This window comes from Phyllostomus discolor, chromosome 3 (assembly GCF_004126475.2).
Source record: "Phyllostomus discolor isolate MPI-MPIP mPhyDis1 chromosome 3, mPhyDis1.pri.v3, whole genome shotgun sequence".
NCBI lineage: Eukaryota > Metazoa > Chordata > Mammalia > Chiroptera > Phyllostomidae > Phyllostomus > Phyllostomus discolor.
This window is the reverse complement of record NC_040905.2, coordinates 73809435-73825037: the sequence shown is the minus strand read 5'-3', so window position 1 is coordinate 73825037 and position 15603 is coordinate 73809435. Positions and strand designations below refer to the sequence as shown.

Below are 15603 nucleotides of genomic sequence, written 5' to 3'. Positions count from 1 at the left end.
GTGAAAAGGTTTTTCATAGCAAAGAAAATTGTCAACAAAATGAAAAGACAACCCACTGATGGAAGAGCATATTCACTGATACACCTAAAAAGAGGTTAATATCCAAAATTTATAAAGAACTTCTGAAACTCAACACAAAAAAATCCAAATAAAAATGGGCAAAGGACTTAAATAGATACTTCTCCAAAGAACACATACAGATAGTCAATAGGCATATAAAAATGTGCTCAATGCCACTAATAATCAGAGAAATGGAAATTAAAATCATGAAGAGATACTACCTCACACCTGTCAGAGTGGCTATCATAAACAACAAGTATTGGCAAGGATGTGGAGAAAGGGGAACCCTTGAGCACTGTTGGTAGGGATGCAGATTGATGCAGTCACTGTGGAAAGGACAATGGAGTTACCTTAAAAAACTAAAACTGGAACTGCCTTATGACTTAGTAATTTCACTTCTGGGAATTCATCTGAAGAAACTCAAAACATTAATTTGAAAGAAGATGTGCACCCTATGTTCATTGCAGCATTCTTTGTGATAGCCAAGATTTGGAAGCTGCCCAGGTGTCCATCAATAGATGTGTGGATAAAACAGCCATGGTACATTTATACAATGGAATACTACTTGGCTCCAAAAAGAGAAAATTTATCCTTTCCCACATCAGTGGTGGACCTGGAGAACACTGTGCTAAATGAAATAAGCCAGTCAGAGAAATACAAGTACCATATTATTTCACTAATATGTGGAATCTAATGAACAAACTAAACAAACAAGCTAATTAGAGACTGACTCATAGAGAACAGGCTATCATCTCTTAGGTGGGGGGAAGTGGGGAGATTGAGCAAAAAAGGAAAAAAGAGACAAAGAACTCATGGACATGGACAATAGTGTAGTAATTGTGTGGGGGTGGGGTTTGGTGGAGGTGGAAGAGGGTGTAGGGGGATAAATGATTGTGAAAAAAATAAAAATAAATAAAGAATACTGCTTTTGCAATTTTAATATTAAATAAGTAAAATTAGCATAGATATTAAAAATTTCCATTTGTTTCTTAATAAGATGTCAAGTTGCAACAATGCAATAAGGAAAACCCTGAACTTTAAAGCCGATATGGGCATTGCTAAAAAATAGGGACCCATGATGAAACTGTAAATGTATGAAAAATGTTTACAAATGGAGTTTGTGGTAATTAATGTTCACTGGCAGGCTGACTTGTAGTACATTCATGAATTTGGAATCTGTTATTAATGGTCATTAATGTTTTATTTATGTTTAATTCCAAGAAATATAGAATTATATTTATGCATAGCTGACATTTAAGTCACCAGTTTTTGTAACATTAGAATAATGACTTTAAAAGAAAAAGGAAGGCTATTTTTAAAAAGAGATGACTACATAAGTATAATCATGATCCCACCTGATTCATATTCTAACATAAAAGAGACAATATAATGAAATTGTTTTCAGTGTGGCAGAGGTTGGATCAAGTCTTCTCTGGGGTGGCGGTGGAAGGAGGTGCGCAGGCAGGAGCATCAGTGCTCGTCTCAGGAAAGCTCAACTTACACCTGTTGAGCTTCTCACTGTCTGCTGGACAGACCACCCTGTGTTCTAAGTTAACTCTCACAGAACTCTTAAAGATGGTTAGTATTGTCTCCATGTCACAGTGAAAAACAAGCTGTAACTAAACTAAGCACCAAACACAGGCCTGGAGAGGTTAATTAAATTTCCCAAATTTACATTCTTAACAAGTAAGTGGAAAAGCTGGCCTGATTTCAGATCTTTCTAACTATAAAACCCATATTATTTCCTGGCTACTTTCTGTAGAAAAACAAATAAAATCTTTTTATAGACTAGGCAATGATGCATTTAACTGATATTTGAAACTATATTTCCCTCGGTTGAATGCCTTAGACATCAGTGGGGGAGGGATTTTTTAAAGCATTTTTTTACTGTTGTGCAAGTACGTTTGTCTCCATTTTCCCACCACCACTTCCCCAGCCCTACCCACCCCACCTCCCACCCTCAATCGTGGCCCCTTTTGGCTTTGTCCATGGGTCCTTTATACATGTTCCTTGACCACACTTTCCCTTCTTTCTCAATTATCTTCCTCCCTCCTCCCCTCTGTTTACTGTCAGTTTGTTCTTTATTTCAATGTCTCTGGTTATATTTTGCTTGCTCATTTATCTTGTTGATTAAGTCACCACCTGGCTTACTTCACTTAGCATAATGCTCTCCAGTTCCATCCATGCTGTCTCAAAGGGGGAAGGGATTGTTATCTGGGCTTTTGACGGCGAGGGGGGGGGGGAGGGAATTGTGAAAGGTACCAAATGCCATCGTTTTGCTTCTTGAGAGAGCTGGCATCTGGGTCTACAGCCTACCCAGTTTGAGAGGAAAGAAAACAAGGAGGAGTCAGATAAGACGTAAAGAAAATAGCATCAAGATTTTATAATGCAGAATAATGCTACCCTAGAAACAATACATTTTATAAGAAATGTCATCAGAAGGTGTTTGTGTTTGCTGGTCCATTCATTTATTCACAAATTTCTTCATTCATCACTCTCTTGGTAATGGAAGAGGCATAGTAATATGTTTGTGTACTACTATATATTGTTATTGGTTTTGAAGTACCATTTCTTATGTATAATTAAGCCATAGACACTAAACAAAATAGGCAATCCAGTTATATATTATGATTACCATTTTGCAGATGAACTTACAGACTTTGAGATGGTAAATAATGTCCTCAAAGTCACAATAGCTACTAAGAGTCCTAAACACAGTTTAATTTGTTGTTTCAAATTGACTGCTTCTTCCATGACTTTGACCTAGTTAATAAGAAAGACACACAACTGGGAATAATATAAACATGATTATATACTGATTCTAACATCCAGGGATCATTAAAATCAAAGATATTTTATAATATGTATTTCAGTAATGACCACTGATTATTTTTTTGAAACAGTAAAAATAGGGGTATCTTTATAAATTTCACTATTAATTTTCTAGCCTTTTGGGGCTTTCTTGAGTCTTCGTTTCATTTTTTTGGTGCTTGTGTATTTGCATGATTTTTTACCTTATTTTTAATATATATTATAATATGTTATTGTTTCCCACCTTCTGTGACTTTTACAATAATTCATATTTACTCACAGTGCACTTTACTATTTTTCTCACTGCTCTAAGCTTTATTTTTTCAATCTTTATTGAGATTATTTTCATTTTTCCACTATAATTTTACCTAAATAATATGAGTCACTCTTTTTAAAATATTTTTTATTTTAATTGTTGTTGCAGTACAATTTTCTTTTATGCCCATCCCAACCCACCCACCCATTCCTCCCCTCCTCCCTCCCATTTCCACCCACCCCTAGTTTTTATCCATGAGTCCTTCATACTTCTTCCTGTAAACCCTTACCCTTTTCCCCTGAAATTCCCTCTCCTCTCCCCTCTGAACACTGTCAGACTGTTCTCTATTTCAGTGTCTTTGGTTATATTTTGCTTGTTTCTCTGTTTTGTTGTTTAGGTTCCTGTTAAAGGTGAGATCATATGGTATTTGTCTTTCATCACTCTTTAAATAGTATTTCATTGAGCCAAGCCTGATCTTGGAATCCTAAAAAGGTTCATATACACAAAAACATTTTCTATTCTTTCATTTTCTACTATAAGATCAATAGGCATATGAAATGAATCCTGAGTGACTGGTAATAAACTGCATGAAGATTGGTAACATTGAATGAAAAAAATGTAAAGATTAAAGGAAAGGAGGAAGTACACAATTTATTTGTGAAAGAAAAGTCCTAATAGAAATGTATTATGAACATTATAAAGAGTATAATATGTGACATTTTGAAACTTGCATTTTCATTATTACTAATTCTAGCCAAAGAAAATATGCCTCCAGCCATTTCAAAAAAGATGTAATTAGTTTGTCATGAATATTATTGAACATAACAGGAAAATACAGAAAAAGGCTCTTTCTTGAGTAAAGATTGCATAAACATTGTGTAATTTTTGTTAGTTTTTTTTTATTGGAACCTGTTCAGTTTAACCTAAATTTAATCCTAGAGCATCTTTAATGTAGCTAATTACAAAGGCCTTTCTATTTTTCACTTAATGCAAATTTTGTTCTATAGAAATTTTCTGTTGACTTCAAAGAAAGTTTAGATTATACAAGAGAGAAATGAAATTTTTATTTAATGAAACATCTGCATTACCTCAATGGCTTGCTTAATATTTTTATTAAATAAATACTATAAATTATTGTACAATTCTCATGTGGGAAGTATATACATTTAAAATGAAAATTATATTACTAAATTACCACAAATTATATTTCAAGATTTCATTCTTGCCTAGTTTTTTATTTTATTGAAAATTGTCATGATTTAAAAATTTTGGGGAACTACATTTGTTACAAAGGTTTTTTTATTTAATAGAAACATGGCAACATTAGTTAAAGAAAACATACATTTTATCTTTTACTTAATAATACATCATTTCCCCTCTCATTTAAATCTATTTTAACTGGTTCCTTTTTCTTTCTTTCAACAGGCTGAGTTAAATAACCCTATGGATCCTTTCACTAGTTATAGTACAAAAGTTTCACCAAATGCAAAGGATGAAATTTTCTCCAAATTTATAGGATGGAGAATTGCCAACGCACTTTCCAAACTCTTCTTCCCTTCCATTAATGCCCATATTCTTCCTTCGAAAAAACCATTGATAAAACGAGATGGAATGAAACATCTGTATAAAAAGCAAGATTCTATGAAGAAGAGAGTTCTACATATTATTGTAAGGTAAAGTAAAGCACTATTCAAAATAATGCTACATTTCAAAGTCATAGAAATTATATATAATTATTTGCTACATTATTTAACTCAGCTTCTCTTTTTTAATTCAAATTTTGGTTCCACCACCTCCTAGGTATTCTATCATGAGCAAGCTACTTCCTTCTCCAAAACTGTTTTCTCTTATTTGAAATAGGTATTATTATATAATATAAATCAATGTTTTAATAAAGCAAAAGCCTCCCTCCCATCACTGACCTTCATTAGCTGAGTTTCTCCTATCTCCCTCTATCATTAATTGCTTGTGAATCATTCAGGGTCTATAAAATGTAAATATAAAAAATTACAAGTACACTTTTAATTTTCTCTCCATTTTTACATGAAAGCATAGTAAACATACCTGTTACATTTTTCACTTAACTTCATTTCTTAGAGATCTTTCCATGCCAGTATTTAGAAAATTTTCTCATTATTATTTTTTAATCGGTTATGTTATTTTCCTTAGTAAGGATGTACTAGGTACTACAATTTATTTAACTTATTCCCTGTTGGTATTTGGTTGTTTTCAATTCTCTACTACTACAGACTACCACAAAAAAGTAACCTTTCAGAAATGTATGTATGCATTTAAGATTTTATTTATTTATTTTTAGAGGGAGGGGAAGGGAGGAAGAGAGGGAGGGAAACATCTATTGGTTGTCTCTTGCACACTCCTGAACACATTTTGTGCATGTGGAATACGCATACGGGGTGAATTCTCAGATAAACAATTGCTGTGTCAGAGGACATAAGCCTTTGTAATTTGGGTAGATATTTCCAAATTGCCTTTTAGAGGAATTGTATAAATTTTATATATTCTAGTGCTTGTCAATATATGAGACTGCCTTGTTTTTCTTTAATATTTATTTTCAACAGACGGCATTGACAAACTTTTGGGCTTTTTCTACTAGACAGGAAATGGGCCAGAGTGGGTCGGTCACAGACCAGGCTGTAGTTTGTGGGTTCTTGATTTTGTGTAGAAAAGATTTTACAACACAAGACCAGGTGATTTTGAGAGTGTGTTTATTGAGGCTGGAGTAGTGAAACAAAGGAAGGACTTAAGGGTAGAAGTAACCGGAGAGAGCCTAGACGGTGCCCTGCTCTGGTTCTGCAGGAAAGTTATAGGAAGGGAGTGAGCCAAGGCGAGGCTGCTGTTAGCTCACTGGAAAGTGAAGGTCACAGAGACAGAAGTGAGCTGAGGCAGGGCTGCCTTTAGCCCACTGGGAAGTCAAAGGAAAACAGGGCCTTTGAGACAAGATCAGGGATAAGCCCCTGTCAGACTGCTGCTGCCCACTGCTCCCCTGGCTGCAAGCCTGGTAGGGACCCTTAGAGTTGAGGAGGAAGTGAAAGGTTCATGCCCAGGAAGTGGCATGGGTGAGCTTTAGAGTGAGGCCACCCTGAGTCTTTGTCCTAAGGGCTTTTCATCATTTTTCCTGCCTGTGAGAATCTTAGAGAAGGGTTTCAGCAGAGTATTCATCAGCTTTCCAGGTGCATTTTTAATATGCTAATATGTCAAAAGGAGCATATAGGGAGCTTTGGGAATATTCTTTGGTCTGCTTTACTGTTTTACTTTCATCTTGGGTCTGTCTGGCTTTTAATGGGGTTTTGTTATTTGTTCCCCTGACTTCATCTGTCCTTGGGTTTAGCTGGCACAAATGACATTAATTGGGTCTCTGTTCTCTCTTTCCCAGACCAGGGTGATTTAAGCTATGTGCTCTCTGGTTAGGGAGGACAGGTATTGATATAAACCATTTGCTCTGGAGTGTCCTTGGTCAGGGGAGATTAGGTCCTGTGATTCACCAGCTGGCTGTAAATCACCCACACTGTTTGGCTTTGTTTAATTTCCTTGTCTCAGTTTCCCCATTCCATTCGCCCAGGATTTTTCTAGCTTCTTACTATCCTGTCACAATTTGACATCCTGAAAAGTAAAGTATCATTTCTAAAAGTACTTTTTATTTTAAATTTTTTAAGATGGCTGCTTTGTACACCTCTCATATGTTAAAAGTCTTTTGTTTTTTCTTATATGGGGAGAACTCCTATTCCTTTTGTCTATTATATTGTTGGGGTTTTGTTTTTTCTCTCTGCTTTGCAAGAACTGTTTACCTGTTAATCATGTGTCCCTTTGTCTAGAGTAAGAACTACAAATGTTTATTTTTCCTACCATTTTTATTTATGTTTAAACTTTGTTTATAGTGTTTTTTGCCATATAGTCATCTTTTTTATGTGATAAAATTTATCAATTTTCACCATGGTCTATGGATATTTTGATCTATTTTTTTAAAACTTTTCATTTTAAGATTATAATTCAGTCACATTTTCTCTGATACTGTTAAGGATTCCCTTTGAACATTTTAATTATTTTTCCAATGGAACTGTGTGTGTGTGTGCATGTGTGTGTGATGTGAGATGTTGTTCCACAAGACTACGCAATTTTTCCAAAATATTTATTGAGTCATCTATCTTTTTTCAACTCTTTTTTTAATTTTAAATGCTATCTTTATTTAAAAATAAATTTTATTTATTTTTTTTAAAGATTTTATTTATTTATTTTTAGGGAGGGAAGGGAGGGAGATAGAGATAGAGAGAGAGATAGAGAGAAACATCAATGTGCGGTTGCTGGGGGTTATGACCTGCAACCCAGGAATGTACCCTGGCTGGGAATCGAACCTGGGACACTTTGGTTCCCAGCCCACGCTCAATCCACTGAGCTACGCGCCAGCCAGGGCTAAAATTTTATTTTTTATATTCTGAAATAATTGCAGTAACTGGAATAATCTACTCTTTCAAACTTTGGTAAAATTCCCTTTAAAAAATTATTTTATTAAATTTATTGGGGTGACATTAGTTAATAGGCTCATATCATTTTTTAGTGTATATTGCATTGTATGTTCACCACCCAAAGTCAAATCATCTTCCCTCACTATTTATTTGACCCCTTTACCCTTTATTACCTCCCACCCCCTTTCCTCTGGTAACCACTGCTTTATTGTCTGTATCTGTGAATTTCAGTTTTATATCCCACATATGAGTGAAATCATGGTTTTTTGCTTTTTCTGACCTTGGGACTATTATGCTGAGTGAAATAGAACTTTCTCTTAAATCATCAGTACCTTATGTTTTATCTAAGGGTAGCTCTTTGTCAAATTTTTCTATTTTATGTGGATATTGGCAAGGGTAATATTCAGCCATAATGTGCAAAAATAGCTAGATTCACTTATTGTTTGAGGACCCTGCCATAAAATTATCTGCCATATCAATCCTGAATACTAATTTCTTTAGAACTTTTCTTTCTTTTTAAGTCAATTTTAGCAGATTATACTTTTATTTAAATATTATTAATTCCAACCCATTTTTCAGAATTTACTTGGCTATAATTGAACAAAGTAGTGTCTTAAGATTCCTTGCATTCTATCTGTTTCTGTGATTATTCCTCTCTTAGCTAGTTCTTATTTTGTGTATTTGCATTTTGTCTCTTTCATTTTCATTCATTAGTTTATTTAGTGTTTTATCTATTTTATATTATTTTTTCAATTAACCAGATTTTGGATTCTAACTCATGTGGTTTTGTTCTTGTGTCTATGAATCTGTTACTACTTCTATCCTTTGGTCTATTTTGTGGTTGATTTTCTAATTTCTTAAAGAAGATGCTAAGTCATTCGGGAAAACATTTTTTTTCTCAGCATTTGTTTAAATCACTGTGTGAGTTCCCAAATCATGGGGCTGTTGCTGCCCAAAGACAGACTTTACTGCAGGCCTAAGTATAGGTGGAACAAGACTAGTAAGCAGGTTTTTCTTTTCTGCACAGTTAATGGAAAAATCGAGACATGCTTGAGAATAATTTTTGCATAGATTTGGGCTGCATGGATGGGGAAGCACAGAGGGAAAAACTGGGAAATAATGTCAATAATAAAAAATTCTAAATTCAATGAAGATTTGTAAATTTGAGATTAAGTATCACACAGACTGCACTTTAGTAATCTCAGGCAGAGAAATAAACATTTCAAAAATAGGTTCTAGCATATACTATAAATATTTATAATGTTGCAATATGATCAAGGTACAATGGAAATGCCAGCTTTAAATTTCATGGGCATCGAGATTTACTTTAGAATCCCTAAATATCTTCTGTATATTCTTAAGGACCACAGACACAGAAGAAAAATCAATCTGGGACCATAAAGAGAGGACATTGAATAAGTGTACTTTGGTTTCTCATCATGGTCAGTTAAAAGAAGAGGTAGGAAGAAAGAAACTAGAAAAATAGAAGAAATTGGATATTGACAAAAGGAGATTAAACAAACAGCAAAGGAAAGGGTAAATAGATGGTAAAGGGGCCAACGGCGATGGATGGTGCCTGCTGAGACACAGAAAGGAAAGACAGAAAGAGAAAAGGAGGCATAATGGAAATGCTTAAAATAGCCGAATGGAGAAATAAAAGTTATAAGCAGAAAGAAAGATGAAAGAGACCAAAAGAAAAGGGAGAATACGTAAGTAATGGGAGAGACACACTGAGGACGAAAGGTGCAAAAGGAGAGATATGCACAGGGCTTTGGACTAGGGGAAGAGAATATGCAAAATCAGAGAAGAGATTTAAAAAAGGGGGCTGAAGACCCAAAGAATCCTATAGACTTTGAAAGATTAGTAAATTAAGCTTTTCATCAAAGCCTACAGTTCATTACGTAAATGACAATCATTCATCACTGATCTTTGACTGTTATCTCCTTATCCATTTTCTCACAGCTCATTATAACTCTTAGCAATTAAACTTAGAGTCCCTGGCTCAAAAGGGAAAGTTACAGTGACACAGCAGCCTGGCCATCTCTTTAGCAGAAGCCATCTCAGGGTGGCATAGCTCTTGTGGCGACTTTCACATGACACCATTTATACTGTAGTGCATGTGAACAGTGTCCCCTGGAGTTGTGTATATTTCCAGCTCTAGTTTGGTGCAAACTAATCTCTGGGCATGAGAGAGGTGATTGGAGCAGGGCTGTGCTCAATGACCTTAAGACAAAAGCTAGGTCAGGCTTGGCTGAACAGTCTCTCTTTGCCTATTAAGGGTATTAGATATAACTGCTTTTATTTAAATCTAAGCCTTCATGAAAAAAAATGCCATTGGCTCACTAAACATTAACTGTAGAAAATTTTATCCATTACATTTGTTTGATTCTCCACATATTCAACAATACCATAGCCAGCTCCTTTTGTTAATTGTCCACCTCCCACACCCAGGAACACAAACAGATTAATACAATGAATGAACATCTGAGTATGTGGAAGTCCCATAGGCAAAGCACGAAGACATAATTTTTAGCCCGCTGTATCCTCAGTTCTTTTTCACCACTTAAAGGTCTTCACGCACTGGGTCACATCACCAATTCCTCATCAAGTATTCCTAGAAATCTTCAACAAATAACAGTGTGAAAGCCAGCAAGAAGGCCAGCATTTAAGGACTCCTACAGAAGATAGGACACATTTAAGAGGTAGGAGGACAGGAAATTTAAGATATGTTTCGTTATTGCCTTGGAGCACTAAAGCATACTTATTTTTGTGTGAAGATCTGAAAATTTACTAGTAAAGGGAAAATAGGAGCCTCTTTTTTCAGGGGTGGGGGAAGATTTCTTATTGATGAAGCATCTGCTGCACCTCATGACCTATCATTTTTTCCAAAAAACATTTTTCTCACTTAAGTTCCAGCCTATAAAATTCTTTGAAAGCAGGAATTCTGTCTTGTACATATCTATAATCACATATTTTGTTCTGAATGACTTGCAGATTTGACTTTTCCTTTATAAATTTTTTTCAAAAGAGTATTTATTATCTTACTTCTGTACATTGATTTTGGGGTTTTCTCTTAGTGGACCATGCTGTTGGATGCATGCTTTATTTTGTCCCTCAGCAGTTTTTTAAAAATGAAAAAAATCATTATGCTTCTTTACTATATCATAAAGCTGCAGCCAAAAACCACACATATAATACTTCTGCTTCAAAGCAGAGTATTTTCCTTTCCTCTCTTTGTGGTAAAATGATTTTAAATTTACCTTAAGGCTGAGAATTCAGAACTCTAAAGACCAAATTTTCAGCAACTAGTTGCCACATCTACCCTTTTTGATCATGTAAATTCTGAGGTTTTTTTCTTTTTTAAAAAATGTATTTTATTGATTATGCTATTACAGTTGTCCCATATTTTTCTCCCCTTTATTCCCCTCTACCCTGCACCCCCCTCCCACCAGCATTGCCCCCCCCCCCCCCTTAGTTCATGTCTATGGGTCATACATATAAGTTCTTTGGCTTCTACATTTCTTATACTATTCTTAACTCCCCTCCCCCACCCATCTATTTTGTGCCTACCATTTATGCTTCTTATTCCCTGTACCTTTTTCCCCATTCTCTCCCCACCCCCTCCCCACTATAACCCTCCATGTGATCTCCATTTCTGTGGTTCTGTCCCTGTTCTAGTTGTTTGCTTAGTTTGTTTTAGTTTTGGGGTTTTTTAGGTTCAGTTGTCGATAGTTGTGAGTTTGTTGTCATTTTACTGTTCATAGTTTTGATCATCTTCTTCTTAGATAAGTCCCTTTAACATTTTATGTAATAAGGGCTTGGCGATGATGAACTCCTTTTACTTGGCCTTATCTGGGAAGCACTTTATCTGCCCTTCCATTCTAAATGATAGCTTTGCTGGACAGAGTAATCTTGGATGTAGGTCCTTGCCTTTCATTATTTGGAATAATTCTTTCCAGCCCCTCCTTGCCTGCAAGATTTCTTTTGAAATCACTACACCTTTGTAGGTAACTGTCTCCTTTTCTCTTGCTGCTTTTAAGATTCTCTCCTTCTCTTTCATCCTGGGTAATGTAGTGATGATATGTCTTGGTGTGTGCTTCCTTGGGTCCAGCTTCTTTGGAAATCTCTAGGTTTCCTGGACTTCCTGGAAGCCTATTTCCTTTGCCAGATTGGGGAAGTTATCCTTAATTATGTTTTCAAATACATTTTCAATTTCTTGCTCTTCCTCTTCTCCTTTTGGCACCCCTATAATTCGAATGTTGGAATGTTTAAAGTTGTCCTGGAGGTTCCCAAACATCTCATTTTTCTCAATTCTTGTTTCTTCATTCTTTTCTGGTCGAATGTTTATTTGCTCCTTCTATTTCAGACCATTGATTTGAGTCCTCATTTTCTTCCCTTCACTGTTGGTTCCTTGTATATTTTTCTTTATTTCACTTTGCATAGCCTTCACTTTTTCCTCTATTTTGCAACCATACTCAACCATTCTGTGAGCATCCTGATTACTGGTGTTTTGAACTGTGTGTCTGATATGTTGGCTATCCCTTCATCACTTAGTTGTATTTTTTCTGGAGGTTTGATCTCTTCATTCATTTGGGCCATATTTCTTTATCTGGGGATCCTGTTACACAGTAAGGGGTGGAGCCTTAGGTGTTCACCAGGGTGGGGCAACCCACTTGGCTGCATTGGGGTGCTGTATGTGGGGGAGGGGTCAGAGAGGGAACAATGGCTCTTGCTGGGCTCTCAGTCAGCTTTCAGTCACTTCCCCTGCTACCCACAAGCAAATTGGGCCCTTCTGGTGCTAACTCCCATATGGGTGGGCTTGTGTACATTCTAGGACCCTGTGGGTCTCTCCAACAAACTCTCTTGTGAGGCTGGGAGTTTCTCCCGCTGCAGTAGCTCCCACAGATTTTTACAGCCAGAGGTTTTGAGACTTTATTTCCCCATGCTGGAACTCTGGGTTTTATGGTCTGTCTCACTCCCCAGTTGTTCCTCCTGGTTTATCTGCATGCAAATGTGGGACTGCCCTGGTCCGCCAGCCACCATCTTTCCCTACCAGTCCTCCTGCCACTGCCTTGCCACACATTCTCTCTGCCCCCACTGCCTGACTCCACCCCTCCTACCAGTCTGAATGAATGTTTCTTCTTTAACTCCTTGGTCTTCAGAATTCCATACAGTTTGATTTTCTGGAAGTTCTGGTTATCTTTTATTTTTAAATTTGCTATTGTCTTTCTTTTAGTTGTGCGAGGAGGCAGAGTATATCTACCTATGCCTCCATCTTGGCCAGAAATCCTACAAAATTCTGAGGTTCCTTAAGTGCATTTTCTAAGCATATGGTTTGGATCACTAAAAACTCACAAGTAACTAATTATTTGCACAGTATGTAAAGACTAGGAGAATATTAATTTAAAACTTTGTCTTGTATGCTTAGTTTGCTCAAAATTTTATGTGGGAAGACTTCATTCATAAGGCCAGCACCTGGAAGAAAGCCCAGGTGAACCTACTGTAACAAGAATGGACTCAGAACATCTGTTATCATTTAGGCAGGAAATTTTACATGACTGACTTCATAAGCAGGGTGGATGAACCCAAGGCTACTGTGTATTCTCTGTAGCTTCCTTTAAAAAGTGAGCTAATTCTCAAGTAACAGAATTAGGTGTAGCTAACATTTACTGAATGGTGACAGAGTGGGAAAAGGTTAATGCCACCGTGTGCCATGAGAAGTGTTAATAAAACATGCTTTATTTGAGAGACCAGTAGTCAGCAAAAAGAGGCCCATGGTCCCCATTTCTCATTATTTTATTGAGAGGTATGCTGGAGTCCTGAGAAGAAACTGGATATTAAACATGTCTGTGTTCTGAGGGAAGAGACCCTGCCTGACTGCTACTGTACATGTATAATGTAATTAAGTGTGAAAAAGGTCTCAGTAGGGAAGAAATGCACATGTGGGGCTCTATTGCCAAACTATCTGGATTTGGGCATCAGCTGGATGGGGGTGCTAGAAATGCCAGCTGCCTAATATTTGGAGCCCTTGGGAAGTGCTCCTTAGAAGGAGGCAATTGGGCTCCTTGGAAGGTTTTGTTTGGAAGAAACCTCCACCAAATGGGAGACTTTTAAGTTCCCTCATTCTAGCAGCAAATTGCCAGGCACTCAAGATGAGCCTTTGACATTATAGCTGGACAATTCCGTTTGCCATCCCACACAAGTAGATTTTATTAACAAGGCTCTGCTATGCACTACCCTTAATATAGATATAATTATTTAACCCATTTTATAGATTTTATACACTGGTAAAATCTCCATTTCACAGATGTAGCTACTCAAGGACTCACAACTGTAAGCACAGGGGTTTGAACTTAGACAAGTGCCTTCTGACTCCCCACTCTGCAGTGCTGCCTCCTTCCCTTCGTGTGAACTTTGTCTGATGCCAGGGCCTTGAGCAGTTGTTAAAAACTTATCTTCAAGTCCTAAAAAAGCTTTTAATTTTTATGTTTTCAATTTCTGTCTCTTGATTTTCAGAACTTGATTTTGATGAGGGGACAATTTTTCTTAGTCTTGCATCTCTCTAGTTAATATTAGGAAACCTATGTCAAGGAAGAAGCACTTTCAGCAAATCAGTATTCTTTTGGCTAAAGCCAATGAAACAAAAATACATACATATGAAATATATTTAGTACAATATAGTATAATATAGTATAGTAAAATATAATGTAAATGTTATATATTATGTTAGATTACATGATATGATACACATATACAGAGTGGACAAAAGTTACTGTAGGTGAGTACACAAAACACAGAGTTTATTTTGGTTTATTATTTGTTAATTATTGTGTTATTTTCCATACAAACAACTGTAAACCTCCTTTTACTCTACCTTGTATTATACAAAATTATATATAATAATATATACACACATACAGTGAGATGTAAAAAAGGATTCAAAGAATTCTCAATCATCTGAAGTGTTAAAACTTCTAGAGACTGAAGTGGTATTGCAAATGAAATTCAACTGCCAGTGATGGAACCATGCTTCATACACCTGTTTCTAACACATGATTCCATTTCACTGCAGTCTTGCTTTAGAGATATCTCAGTCCCCATCCATCTTCTACTGTCTTTCCATTGGAGTCTTGGCAGAAACTAAAATTCTAGATGCTGTTCTTGGGACCATACCATTAGCTGACACTTTTAATGCAGTGGCTTTATGCTTTCAAGACTGTGTCAACCTTCAGTATGATCATCAGCCCTCAGAGTTCTCCATTCCTAGTGACATGAATGGGATGCAGAATCTTAAAAATCACATAGGTATTAAAATGAACTGGGTAAGAGATTCTAAAACATGCTATGTTTTAAATACAGATCAGTGAGAATCAAGATGATGATCCTATGGAAGAGAAGAGTTGTGCAACAAAAAACAAAACCAAACTCCATGTTTTCCTTTTATTTTGTTCTGCATATGCACTTGACTCTTTCATAGAAAAAGGTAGTGGTCACCTTGTGATGAAATGCATTTGCAGTTGTTGGCAAACGTGTGTTAACTGTTTCACTAGAATGTAAACTTAGATGTGACATTAATCAAATCAGTATAGCCTCCCCACTTTCTAGGCCCCCAGAAAATATGAAGTAAAGTAAAGGACTAATCTTCCCCCATTTCTAAATGTTCCCTTGGTAGGATCAAGAACTTGATAAGACATATGAACTCTTTGAAAACACCAGTACCCAGAACAGGTGCTTTCTGTCCACCTCTCAGAGCAAATGTTGCTCCCCAACTATCCACCCTTCCCCAGAGGTCTCTTGCCATGGCTCTAAATGGCAGGCAGAAAACAGAACTCCTAATAGAAGGTGGTTTATTCCTTCAGAAAGCATTAACTAAACATCTCTCTGTGTAGGCACTGTGCTAGGGGTTAAGACAAATAAACCATGCTCAAAATTATGACTCATGGTTTCTTGTCCAGAACTACTGCTTGTGTCTGTAGCATATTGGTTTGCTACCAT

At 36.3% G+C, this 15603-nt stretch overlaps 1 protein-coding gene across 1 annotated transcript in view; it reads left to right on the top strand.

Moving 5' to 3' along the window:
- Positions 1–15603, top strand: part of TMEM232 (transmembrane protein 232) — a 171454-nt gene that overhangs the window by 84107 nt on the left and 71744 nt on the right. The window contains exon 12 of the mRNA XM_036020644.1: positions 4553–4800. Within this exon, the coding sequence (XP_035876537.1) occupies positions 4553–4800 (248 nt within the window). The remainder of the gene's footprint in view (positions 1–4552; positions 4801–15603) is intronic.